The sequence below is a fragment of the Gadus morhua genome, chromosome 6 (assembly GCF_902167405.1).
Source record: "Gadus morhua chromosome 6, gadMor3.0, whole genome shotgun sequence".
Lineage (NCBI taxonomy): Eukaryota > Metazoa > Chordata > Actinopteri > Gadiformes > Gadidae > Gadus > Gadus morhua.
The window spans coordinates 21,381,504-21,393,225 of record NC_044053.1 but is presented as its reverse complement, the minus strand read 5'-3'; the positions used below and the strand labels follow the sequence as shown (position 1 = coordinate 21,393,225).

The 11,722-nt window shown below is 46.2% G+C and overlaps 1 protein-coding gene across 14 annotated transcripts in view; it reads right to left on the bottom strand.

The window, feature by feature from the left end:
• Positions 1 to 2,841: 2,841 nt before the first annotated feature.
• Positions 2,842 to 11,722, bottom strand: part of ncor2 (nuclear receptor corepressor 2) — a 112,070-nt gene continuing 103,189 nt past the window's right edge. For 9 of the 14 annotated variants that reach the window (XM_030357788.1, XM_030357787.1, XM_030357796.1 and 6 more), the window contains 7 exons: positions 11,517 to 11,692; positions 11,269 to 11,403; positions 10,559 to 10,701; positions 10,006 to 10,059; positions 8,888 to 9,082; positions 6,996 to 7,172; positions 2,842 to 5,664 (listed from right to left, as the gene is read on the bottom strand). In XM_030357788.1, the coding sequence (XP_030213648.1) occupies positions 5,489 to 5,664; positions 6,996 to 7,172; positions 8,888 to 9,082; positions 10,006 to 10,059; positions 10,559 to 10,701; positions 11,269 to 11,403; positions 11,517 to 11,692 (1,056 nt within the window). In that variant the 3' untranslated portion in view covers positions 2,842 to 5,488. The remainder of the gene's footprint in view (positions 5,665 to 6,995; positions 7,173 to 8,887; positions 9,083 to 10,005; positions 10,060 to 10,558; positions 10,702 to 11,268; positions 11,404 to 11,516; positions 11,693 to 11,722) is intronic. The other 5 variants (XM_030357790.1, XM_030357797.1, XM_030357802.1 and 2 more) reach the window with 1 other exon arrangement.

The following is an 11,722-nucleotide window of genomic DNA, read 5'->3' as shown; positions in this document are numbered from 1 at the left end:
GAGCCTCTCTCTGGGCCATGGAGGACCTCTAGACACAGGGAGCCTCTCACTCTATGGAGGACCTCTAGACACAGGGAGCCTCTCTCTATGGAGGACCTCTAGACTCAGAGAGCCTCTCTCTCTATGGAGGACCTCTAGACTCAGAGAGCCTCTCTCTCTATGGAGGACCTCTAGACTCAGAGAGCCTCTCTCTCTATGGAGGACCTCTAGACTCAGAGAGCCTCTCTCTCTATGGAGGACCTCTAGACTCAGAGAGCCTCTCTCTCTATGGAGGACCTCTAGACTCAGAGAGTCTCTCTCTCTATGGAGGACCTCTAGACTCAGAGAGCCTCTCTCTCTATGGAGGACCTCTAGACTCAGAGAGCTCTCTCTCTATGGAGGACCTGTAGACTCAGAGAGCCTCTCTCTCTATGGAGGACCTGTAGACTCAGAGAGCCTCTCTCTCTATGGAGGACCTCTAGACTCAGAGAGCCTCTCTCTGGGCTATGAGGACCAGGCTGAAAGAGGTCAAAGATACGGTTGGTGATGCATCTTCACGTAGGACATCCAAGGAATCCTTTCTCTTTTTATTATCCCCCCCCACCCGAGTTGTATTTTAGATCTTTAACGAGGAAACAAACTGGAGTCTTTCGCGGTCCGAGTGCTGCGTTTCAACGGTTATTTGTCTTATTTAAAACATTTTTTAAATCCGACCGGTTGGTTAGTTGGTCTGGAGGTGTGCCGCTCCCCCCCTTCCAGTGCTACGTCTCTAAAGTTTTGTTGCTCCGTCGGGCCCAGGAACAGACTTTGAAGACGGACACCACCGGACATTTGAGCTGCACAGAGCGCCAGTCAGATCCAACACAGAGCTTTCCAAAATGGCCGTATTGCACTTGTTCTTTGGTTTGTTTTTTATTGTTTCATAATTTTACGTCAGCCCTCTCTCCGGCCCAGCAGGGGACGGAAGAGGGAAAAGTTGAAAGTAAAGATTTTTTTTTTTTTTTTAATGGACCAAAGTTGTATCACACAGGAATAAGGTCAATATTCATCACTCCCCGTTGTTCTCTGGTCTCATTTTTCAACAATAACAATTATTGAAAGAAAAATAATGTCATTTCTCTAGCTTGTTTCTAGTTATTGGATGTTAAACAGATCTTTTGCAAAGCATCCTAGTAAACTCAAACAGAGAGTCTTCAGCTACCGCGGGAGGATATTTTGTTTCATAGCTCCTAGTCTCGACGTACCCCAAACACAGCACAGTGAAATAGGGTTTTACTGCCTTTATATTTATTGCTACATTGCCAAGACTTTAACTTTCTTAAGTTTGTTTTTTAGGTCGGTCAACAGTCAACATGAAATGCCAGAAAAATAATCGTACAAAAATAATATATATTTGTTTTCTTTTACATGACAATGCAAGACCATACTATTTTGTTGTCCGCCATCTGCTTGGTCTTTCAGTTAAGTTAGTAAGTAGGAAGAGGGGCAGGTTGCTTGAACCTTTTCTGAGTGCGGTTTGGTAGTCAGTGTAACTATGAATCATATTATATATACATTACATAATATATATATTATAATATGTTATATAATATAATATATAATTAATATATATGTATTTAATATATATATTATATATTTCATATATATATATTATCATTATATATGCACACAAATTGATCTTGCAAAATATTGATTTTGAAGAATTCAGATGTTACCTCAATTATTTCTGTTGATAGTCTTTTTTAGGCAAACGTAGGCTAACTTTCCTTAATAATGTGTGTTTCAGATATCGTCATGGTTTTGAAAGACTTTAAATAATGCCTTTTCTTCAAAGCATTCAGAGAAGGGCAAGGGGTAACTATGGCGATGGGGCATGATTAGTACAGTCAGACGGAAGCAGGAGATATAAAAGGGAACAGTACGTTAAATAGCAGAGCGGGAGAGAGAGAGTCAGCCTGAAAGGAGATTCAGAGGGGTCTTATGGGGGCTGAACTGGAGAACTTCTCCTGATGTTTGAGGGTTGTGATATGTGTCGTTGGTCTGTTGGAATTCAGGGGCAGAAGAAGCTCTTAAAAGTTAAAACAAATGAGGGTGTCAAATTTGAAAACATCCTTATGGAATTGTGTACAATTGTTTAGCGTCTTCTTCACCCATGTTTCGTGTTTTTTTTTTACTGAAGATATTTCCTGTTGTATATGTGGCATCAAGGCACTTGCTCGTTTTCTTTATATTTTTGTACATTTCAACTTGTCTAATTATCGTTCCAGTTCTGAACAAATTAAAATAATTTAAAAAATATGTATATCCACGTTTAATAATAAACCCATAACCTCAAAGGTCAGTTTACTCTTCACCGTGTTTTATTTGAACCGAGGGATCCAAATAAAACAACACAACTGAGTCTGTCTATTAAGGGGCAGATTTCTGCCCCTTAACAATTCAACAATAAACAAAGGTAAGGAAGGAGTTCCCTTCTGAAGGTTGCACTTGATTTCGGATTCACACACACACAGAGCAGTAGATATCACTGGAGGGTCGTGGCTTGGTGACTGCGTTTCGGTTTAGAAAAAGCTGCCAGCAAGAAAAGGACTAACAATGACATCCACACATGCCCTTCTTCAACCAATTTCAATTAATAGCCGAGTGCATGGCTGACAGCAATGGTATGTAATTTTATATAATACTAACATCTAAACATATAGGAAAATGCAATTCCTGCTTTTACATGGTGTTGAGGACCCAAACAATCAACAGATCAAGCCATGTCCCTTTGCGAAGGAGGGTTTACTGCCCTCATGTGGCCATTACCCTTTGCTACATTGTGGCGTTGAATTAAAACAAAATGCACAAAACAGACTGGAGCATTGTTCAATGGCAATAAGCTTTTTATTTAAACATTAAGGCAGTGTCTTTTTTGTTTTTCATTTTACACTGCTATCCACAAAGCTTGCTGGTGGGCATGTAGAATTTAACAGTGTGAATAGTTTTTTTTTTGTTTTCTGTAAATACCAACCTTGAAGCAAGCCACATAAATATTTACATCTCTTCAGTTCTATATACAATCCTTGCTATTATACAGTGGGTTATAATTAAAAAAAGAAAAATCATTATGCACAATATGGTGTACGAACAATGTACTGTTGATGTCACTGAAACCCAGGACCACACTTTAAAAGAACCGTCAATATAAAGGCAAATCCTTGTTCGTGAACCACCGCGGTTTGGATCTCTGACAACGTGGAGTGGAGAAAGACATGACCGTAATCACAAAGAAGAAACCGGAAACATGATCAACGCTTAAAATATATCTCACTACACTTAAAAACCAAGTAGGATCTCTCTGGTGGATTTCTTGGAGAACACCTGTGTATGGCTTTAGTCTATTTACAGTCACACCGACATCCATCATCAGTTGGGGGCTGACACACACGGGGGAGGGGGGGGGGGGGGAGGAGGACAACACACAGAACCGCAGAACCCAGACGGCTGGCTGGATGAAGACGACCGGTAACGGGTCATGTGGAGAGAGAGGTGATGGGAGACCAGTTATGGTCAGAGTGGAGAAAGAGGAAAACGGTGGACACGGTCGGACTGACCAGTCTCCCATGCTCATGTGACGTAGTAAAAACACAGAGGTTTCCATGCCGACTGTAGCAGCAGACACCACCCTGAGCTCTGAGCTCCAGGGGACTAAACACACATGATGGGGTGGAGAGCGCAGTGACCTCCAAATGGAGGAAGGCTGTAGGACATGAGGTCAAAGGTCAGGATACCTGATGAGAAGTAACGCCTTTGATTGTTAATGAGTTGAGGGGCAGAGAGAAAACCAAACACACCAGAAGTGTATACTGGGAGCGCCCTCTTTGGACTGGGAGGTTCCCTGTGGCGTAATGGGAGTGGTGGAGTGAGACTTGGTCTGACTCTTCCCTGTAGTACTGTGTATGAAAATAAATGGCACATAACACTAGAAACAGAACTGTACAGAAAAACTGACGGGAAGGGAATGGTGAGAGTATATATTGTATATATGAATAATATATATACGCCCACACATATACGGATATATATATGAATACATATATATAAATATATACATATTTATACATACTGTATACGTATATAAATATGTCATCATCCACCTACTGCGATTGTCGCTTGAAGAAAGAATGAAAATTGAAATGGAGAACTGTAGGCAGCCAAAGTGGGGGAGGGGAGGGGGGAGACAGGAGAGGGGGAGGCGCGAGGGGGGAGGTGTGGAAACGGGGGGTCCAACAGGTACGATTTCCTGCAGTTTTCTTTCATTTTTAAGTCTTTTATACAGCCCACCCCAAAACAACCAACATGTGTAAAATGCCATTGTGAAACCGACCGTCAAACTAAGTGCTACATCCCAAACATCCCAAACAGTACAAATCAACAGTTTTTTCTGATTTTCTTTTTTTGACAAACATTGACATGGTTAATATAAAAATGGTGAGAAGAAAGGGTTGCTTGTTGCTCATCGCCCCAAACCCATAAACACTTCCTCTCTTCTGACCCCTGGGGGGGAGGGGGGGGGGACAGGCCCTCTGGCCTTCCCCCACCCTGCCTCGACCCACCATGACACCCCTAACAGTATGTCTACCCTGTAAACCAACGGCCTCCCAGTACGATCCCTCCATTCTCCTGGAGAACCAGACCAAAGAGAAATGATATACGTGTTGCAGAAAAGACAACGAGTGACACCATCAAAAAGGTTTCCTTTTGAAGAAAACATCCAACTGAAATACGACTGCTCACTTCTCAGAGAGACAGAGACAGAGACAGAGAGAGAGAGAGAGAGACATAACTGGGAGGAGCAGGAGGAGCTCTGGGGCCCCGTACCGGCTGCAGAGGCGCCTTTGCGTAATCTGCCCGGAGACCAGGGGCCCTTGAACCCCCGGTGCTGCGGGCGGTGCTGCACCGAGACACCCGAGTCCAGACGAAGGCGTGGACCCCCAGGGGTCCAGAGACCAGGAGGAGGTGCCACCGGGCCCCGCTGATAAGGCCAGAGGGACGAACAACATGACATGGCCAACGCTTAAAAAACAAACTAAAGAGAAAGTGATTCGTCCTTTTAGAGTAGTCCCATACGAGAGTGCATTACACAATAATACAGATGTGCGCACGCACACACACACACACACACACACACACACGCACACACACACACACACACACACACACACTGAGCAGCAGTGTTTTCGGGGTGGGAGGGTTGGGCCTCACATCTCAGAGGAGTGGCGGTGGGAGAGGCCAGATATCAGGAGCCAACCAAACCACCAGGAATCGGTAGGGCGGAATGATGTCTCGGTGGGCGTGTCCGGTACGTGTGGGCGGGTCCGTTATTTGTGGGCGTGTCCGTTATGTGTGTGTATGTGTGTGGAAGTGATTCAGTTATCAGCAGCAGCATGGAGATGATTGTGTGTGTGTGTGTGTGTGAGTGTGAGTGTGTGTGTGTGAGAGAGAGAGGGGCGGGGTCTGGTCTCCATCACTCGCTATCCGACAGCGTCTCGTACTGCGAGCAGAGCAGGGGCTTGGCCTCCTCTTCCCAGGGCCGGCCCTGGCCCCCGGGGGCCCCCTGTTGGCCGGGGGAAGGCGAGGCGGCCGACACAATGCCGCTGGGGAAGCGCATGGTCAACGGGTTACAGGGGAAGGGGGTGGGGCCTGGGAGGAGGAGGAGACAAGACAAACATTACTATGGCAACAAGGACCGTCTGCAGAGACAATGCAAACAGCATGATGCAGCAATGGTGGCATTTATACCTGGTGGATCTGGACCCTAACCCTGATCCCTTTGTTGAGCCCAGCTGAAGCTACACCCATGAAGGGGTTCTGGTGATAAAGGACGCCATGGTTTACTTTGACCTAGACGTCTTCAATGAGATCCTGATGGATATGGATCGAATTTTCCGATCCTCCAATTCTAAGGCTTCCGTCCTTAAACTGTAGGTTAGTGTGAAAGGCCTCATGTAGGATGTCTACAGGCAAAAATCAGTTTAAAATGCGAAAATGTAAACAGTTTGTAACTTTTTGTTGCATGTTTTTTTTGCTTGGTTGTAACAAAAAAACTGCCTGTGAGCTGGGGCCCGGTAATGGCAGAAATTCCTGTGTGGATAGATGCAAACATGCGTGTTCTTTCAGAACATTTTCATTTGTACTGGTTTACTTTTGCTTATTATTTTAGCCAACATTAGTTCATGATTGTTATTGTCTTAAACCCACGCTTGCCCTCAAGTGCTCTGAATGCCAGAGCAGGCTGCAGAGCACTTACCAGCCAGAGGGGGCGGTAATGAGAAGCTATTTCTTAAACGTAGCACCTTTGCTCCAAACCTTAAAGGGTAGGTAGCTCCAAATAGAAAACTGGTCCGTTTTGGTCCCACAAAGCCTAAAATAGTGTGGTCGTTTTCAATGGGCTGTGCACCGTAACCTGAGCGAGTGTGCCGTTGGTTTTTTGAAGACATGCCCTTTACACTTGCTCCTGTGCAAGACCTCCATGGTGACCAATCCATCCCCATGTCTGGGATTTATTTGTTTTTTACGTGTTGTGGAAAGATCTCCTTCTACAAAATGTTCACCTGACCCGGGGTTGTTTTTTCAAATGAGTAATAGCTTAGTCTGCCTTAAATTACATTATTAGTATTGTAGTTATTCTGCACTTCTGCGACACCTGCTGGGTAAATGGTAAACAGCGATGGTCATGTCTACAGCATATATAGATGCGTAGTTGCTTGTAACCTTGTTTGCTAATATCATTTCAGAATTTGACACACGCGTGTACAAGTATTTAGGAAAAGGACTAAAAGGGCAATGATGAAACTTGGTTCCAGTTTGTCAGATATTTCTTTATTGACTAGCGGTCAAAATGACCCCCTAACGACCGCTCTAGAATTAATCAGTGTGTGTGAGTCATCCCTGACGGGGGTAGTGAGGGGTGTGTGTGTGTGTGTGTGTGTGAGTGCCGGTGCATGTGCGTGCGTGTCTGCGTGCGTGCGTACCTGTGGAGGAGGGGCGGTCGTCCCACACGCGGGTGGTGAGTCGGCTGCAGTCCCCCTCCGAGTGGACGGAGGACACGGAGGAGGGTCTCTCTGTGGGGGGGGGCTGCTGGCCCGGCCCGGGGGACTTGGCCTTCCTCCCGTTGGACCGCCCGCTGCTCTTGGACGGCTTAACCCCACCTGGGGGAAGAGCAGCCACCACAAGTGTCAATCAGTGTGGATTCCATGGAAACAATTTCACTTTTTTGTGATGCAGCTGTCACGTTAAAATTGTACCGGGGGCGAAAATTGTACCGGCCTACGTCATCAGTTGTTTACATGTTGACAACCTGCCTGGCAACAAACGACGCAATCGTCTGTTGCCGGGCAGGTTGCAAAAAACATTCGGCTCATGTTTCCAAAAGACGAAATAACATAATACAGATAACGGATCGCTAGATAAAACTTGTTTTTACATTATATTTGTATTGTATTTAATTGTTTAATCGAATAGCAACAGGCGACGCGATCGTCTGTTGCCGGGAAACGGGCGATCACGTCAAATGACGTAGGAAGGTTCTTGAACATTCGCGTCCTACGTCATTTGACGCAATCGCCCGTTTCCCGGCAACAGACGATGGCGTCGTCTGTTGCTATTCGATTAAACAATTAAATACAATACAAATATAAAGTAAAAACAAGTGTTATCTAGCGATCCGTTATCTGTATTATGTTATTTCGTCTTTTGGAAACATGAGCCGAATGTTTTTTGCAACCTGCCCAGCAACAGAAGATCGGGTCGTTTGTTGCCAGGCAGGTTGTCAAGATGTGAACAACTGATGACGTAGGCCGGTACAATTTTTGCCCCCGGTACAATTTTAACGTGACACAGCCATTATGATTTGACGAAATCATAATGAAAAAATGATTGAAAAAAACTATTAAAGAAGAAATAGGAAGGGAACGGACAGGCTGATGGAGAATAACGTACTCTAGGACAGCAGAAATTGAGATCTAAAGCTAGGGTACGACACTTGGAGAAACCACCTGGAGTAAGCTACACTCCACCTTGAGTAAGTTACACTCACAGTAAGAAAGTATCCCAGAGAAAATAGATAAATACGCTACTACTTTAAAGGTCCCATATTATTGTGATGAGCCATTAGAAGCCGTTTTGAAAATCTGCCTCTAGTGACATCCCAAGTGGGCGTGTCCATCTAGACGTATGACAGATGAGCAAGGGTTAGTAGAGGCAGATTTTCAAAGGGCTTGAAATGCTATCTCGCCTGGTGGTATAATATGGGACCTTAAACGGTGCATGCTTTTGGGGATGAAGTTTGGCACACACACCACCAAAAACATTCAGAGAAACAACGGGTGTACAAGGTGTGATATGAACCAAACTAAAAGTGAAGGTGAGCCACCCTGGCTATACCCATGCTGCCTTGCGAGTGATTTCATTTCGCGCTGCTAGGCAGCCTGGATTCCATGGATCCGATTTTCACCTGAGATAGGGAACCAATCACAGAACGGGGAGGGACGGCAAGACGATGACGACGTCTATGCGTCACACCCATCGTCTTCTTCCTCATCGAATTTCTGTCGCTCTACATACGTCATCTGGTATAATTCTTACGATTGGCCATGAGCTACGTACAGACCCATATGATAGACATTCGTAGCGCCCAATTATCGGCTCCAGGCAATCGTAAACCACACCTCAAATACGAGAAAATGAATGCGTGGTTCCCAGACCTCTTCTCAATGTAGATTGAGATGAGGCCTGGTGTTAGCAAGGCTAGCGTCAGCCATGGCTGCAAAAACACATGGTCACACGGTCATATCTGGAGAAGACAACTGAAGGGACGCACACAACAAGGGGCTCTAGGGAGGTGACCTAGAGCGAGGAGGGCTACCTTGCTGCGCGTAGGCGTCCTCCGCCATGGAGGGGGGCCCCCCGGGGGCCAGGGGGTTGTGGGGGTTGGAGGGGGGCCGCTCCTCCGCCTGGTCGTCATAGTTCCCCATCAGCGCCTTCCTGATGATGGCCTCCAGGCCGATGGAGTTCCCGGAGGTCTCCTGGGGGGCGTGGCTACGGACGCTCACCGGCCCTGCTGGGAGGAGCCGGGAGTGTCAGGCACGTGATTGGTCGGTTTTGTGAGAAGGAATGCCTTTTTCTTTTGGATCTTGCCATTGATTGGTTAATAAAATAAAGTAACAGGAATAACTACAATATAACTTATTTGTGTAAATGACAATGTTTGACTCAATGCATATGTTTTTATCCTGCTTTTGTTTACCATTATACTTATTGTTACCATCAACATCTTCATTATTATTCATTTACCTACGAATAAAGTACACCACGAAACAGTGTGAAGAGGCGGAAAGGGATTTGATTGGATACAGGGAGAGGTTAAGAGGATCAAGTGTGTGCTGATTGGATGGGTGGTGAATAAGATACCCCTCGTGACCTACAGCGTCGATATTAATAATTATAAATATAGCATTGTGATCAGGCCTGATGCATACATCATGGCAGACATTTGATTTAGTGGATTCTCTGCCGCTGAGACACATTGAAATATCTACCCGCCGGGGCAGGCAAACAAATAGTGAGCTTTGTAAATACTACCAAAAATGGCATTGGTATGCCGTAAAAACAAGTTCACCTGAACTTAACATATCAAAATCATCAACAACCACTTTTCTTGGGGAAACTGTTGAAATTCCACCGTCAAAATGGACTTAAAAGCCATTATGTGTGTATCCCCTTTAAGGCCTAGCCAGAATTAAAGAGAGGCACTGGTTTACATAGGAGGACTTCAACCAAATACATCCCTTTGTTTTCCTAGGGGTAGACCTGAAATTTGGTTATGCTATGGAATCTCATCTTCCAAGCCAGATGAGACTGCCGAGCCTACGTCATTTTATGGCAGAGTATTCTTTTTTCAAATACAATAGTGTATCTATGGATTATGTTATAATACTACTAATAATAATAATATTAATAAGTACAAGGGGGGTTAAGACTTACCAGCGGTCGTGGATGCTGGCATGTTGAAGATCTCTGTCCCGGGCTGACCAGCGTCTGAAAGGGGACAAGCACAATTCCCTGATGATCAAAGAGAGGATGGTTTTCTTCTTCCGAGAATTCTGGCACAGCGTCCTAATTATGGGAGCTCTTCTTAAACAGCAGACCAATGCGACTCGGGTCATTAAATCGTCTCTTCTATCTAATGACACGACGGTCTGATGACCCTATCGACTGTCCCTGAAGTGAGGACAGAATTGGCGAAGAAAGCCGCCCAGTTTTCAGGGCCTCATCGTGGAATGAGCTACAAAACAAGTCGAGACTCAGACCCTCTCAGAAGCTCGCCACATGGACAGAACATCAGTCGATGATCAAGGCTGTGACTGACAGTGATAGGGGACAATGTCATATTCTTGCCTCGGATTCGAGGTGTAAAACACTGTTAAGCTGAGTGTGTACTGTGGGGTTACTTGGCGTTGTTGTGTGACGCTGCTGCCTCGGCCTGTCGAGGTTTCATCTCAGCTGTATCAGTCAGACTGTCTGGGTAAATACTCACTGAAGTCTCCGTCAGTGCCCACGACGGTCATCTTCTTGATCATCTCCTGCTTCTTGGACTTGACGATGGCAGAGGTGCTCTCCGTGAGCTTGCTGAAGAAGGCGGGGTGCTGGGTGGGGTTGGGGGGCGAGCGAGACACCATGCTGGGGAGGGAGAAGAGGAGCCGTTTCAGGACGGGAACGACAAACATGTACACACACACAGCATTGCAGTGTAACGATATCTGAAAAAGATTTCACTACTTGGACGTTTGGCGGTTGAAAATAAATAATTCCTTAATATGCCTTAATAACACTACCCGAGCCATTCAAACTCGGGTGATAGGTTGGTTGACTGTACAGTTCAAAAGCTGGGGAGATGGCTGCTTTGCTAAAGGGGGGTATGGGCAGATGGATAGGATGTTATCCTGCATTACAGGACCAGCACTAGACGATCCAATGGAATCTTCCAGGAAGCAACGCCAAGCGGTCGAGACCAGATTAGACCGGGCATAGCCTTGATACCCAGTAGGAGAATACAGGAAGAAGCCCAGTTCTCTGACACAAAACAAGACCTCCACGGTCAACCGACATGAAATAACACAGGATTACACGATTACAAGACGATTGACCCACAGAGGATCCCCCTAGAATGCAAAACTAAACGGAGGCTGTTCGGATTGGAAAACAACCATCAGGAATATCTCCATAGTCCAACCATATCATCCATACCCTGGCTCCCCCTGGTCGCTGGGGTACGAGGCGCCTCCCAATGTCTCGGGGTCAGAGCTGGCGCCCGCGGGGGACACCGGCTCGATGCCAATGTTGGACATGCTGACAGGGGACGTCTTGGGCTGAGGGGGCGACCTGGGAACACACACGCACACACTTATAGGATGCAGTAACGGCACCTTTTCCTTTGCTCTCTCGATGGCCTGAAATGACTATGGTTCTTCGCTTCTGTTCTGCAGGTGTCCTACCGGTCGCGGTTGCGGTCCACATTGGGGCCGTCTGCGGCGTAGCGGGGGCCCGTCCCGGGGTCCTGGGAGGCGGACATGGGCTGGGGGACGCTGGGAGGACGGGTGAGGTCGAGCACCGGGGAACTGTGGTAGCTCTGCTGCTGGCTCTGCCGGGTGTAGTCTTTAGTGATGACCTCCTATCAGACACACAGACAGACAGAGATACA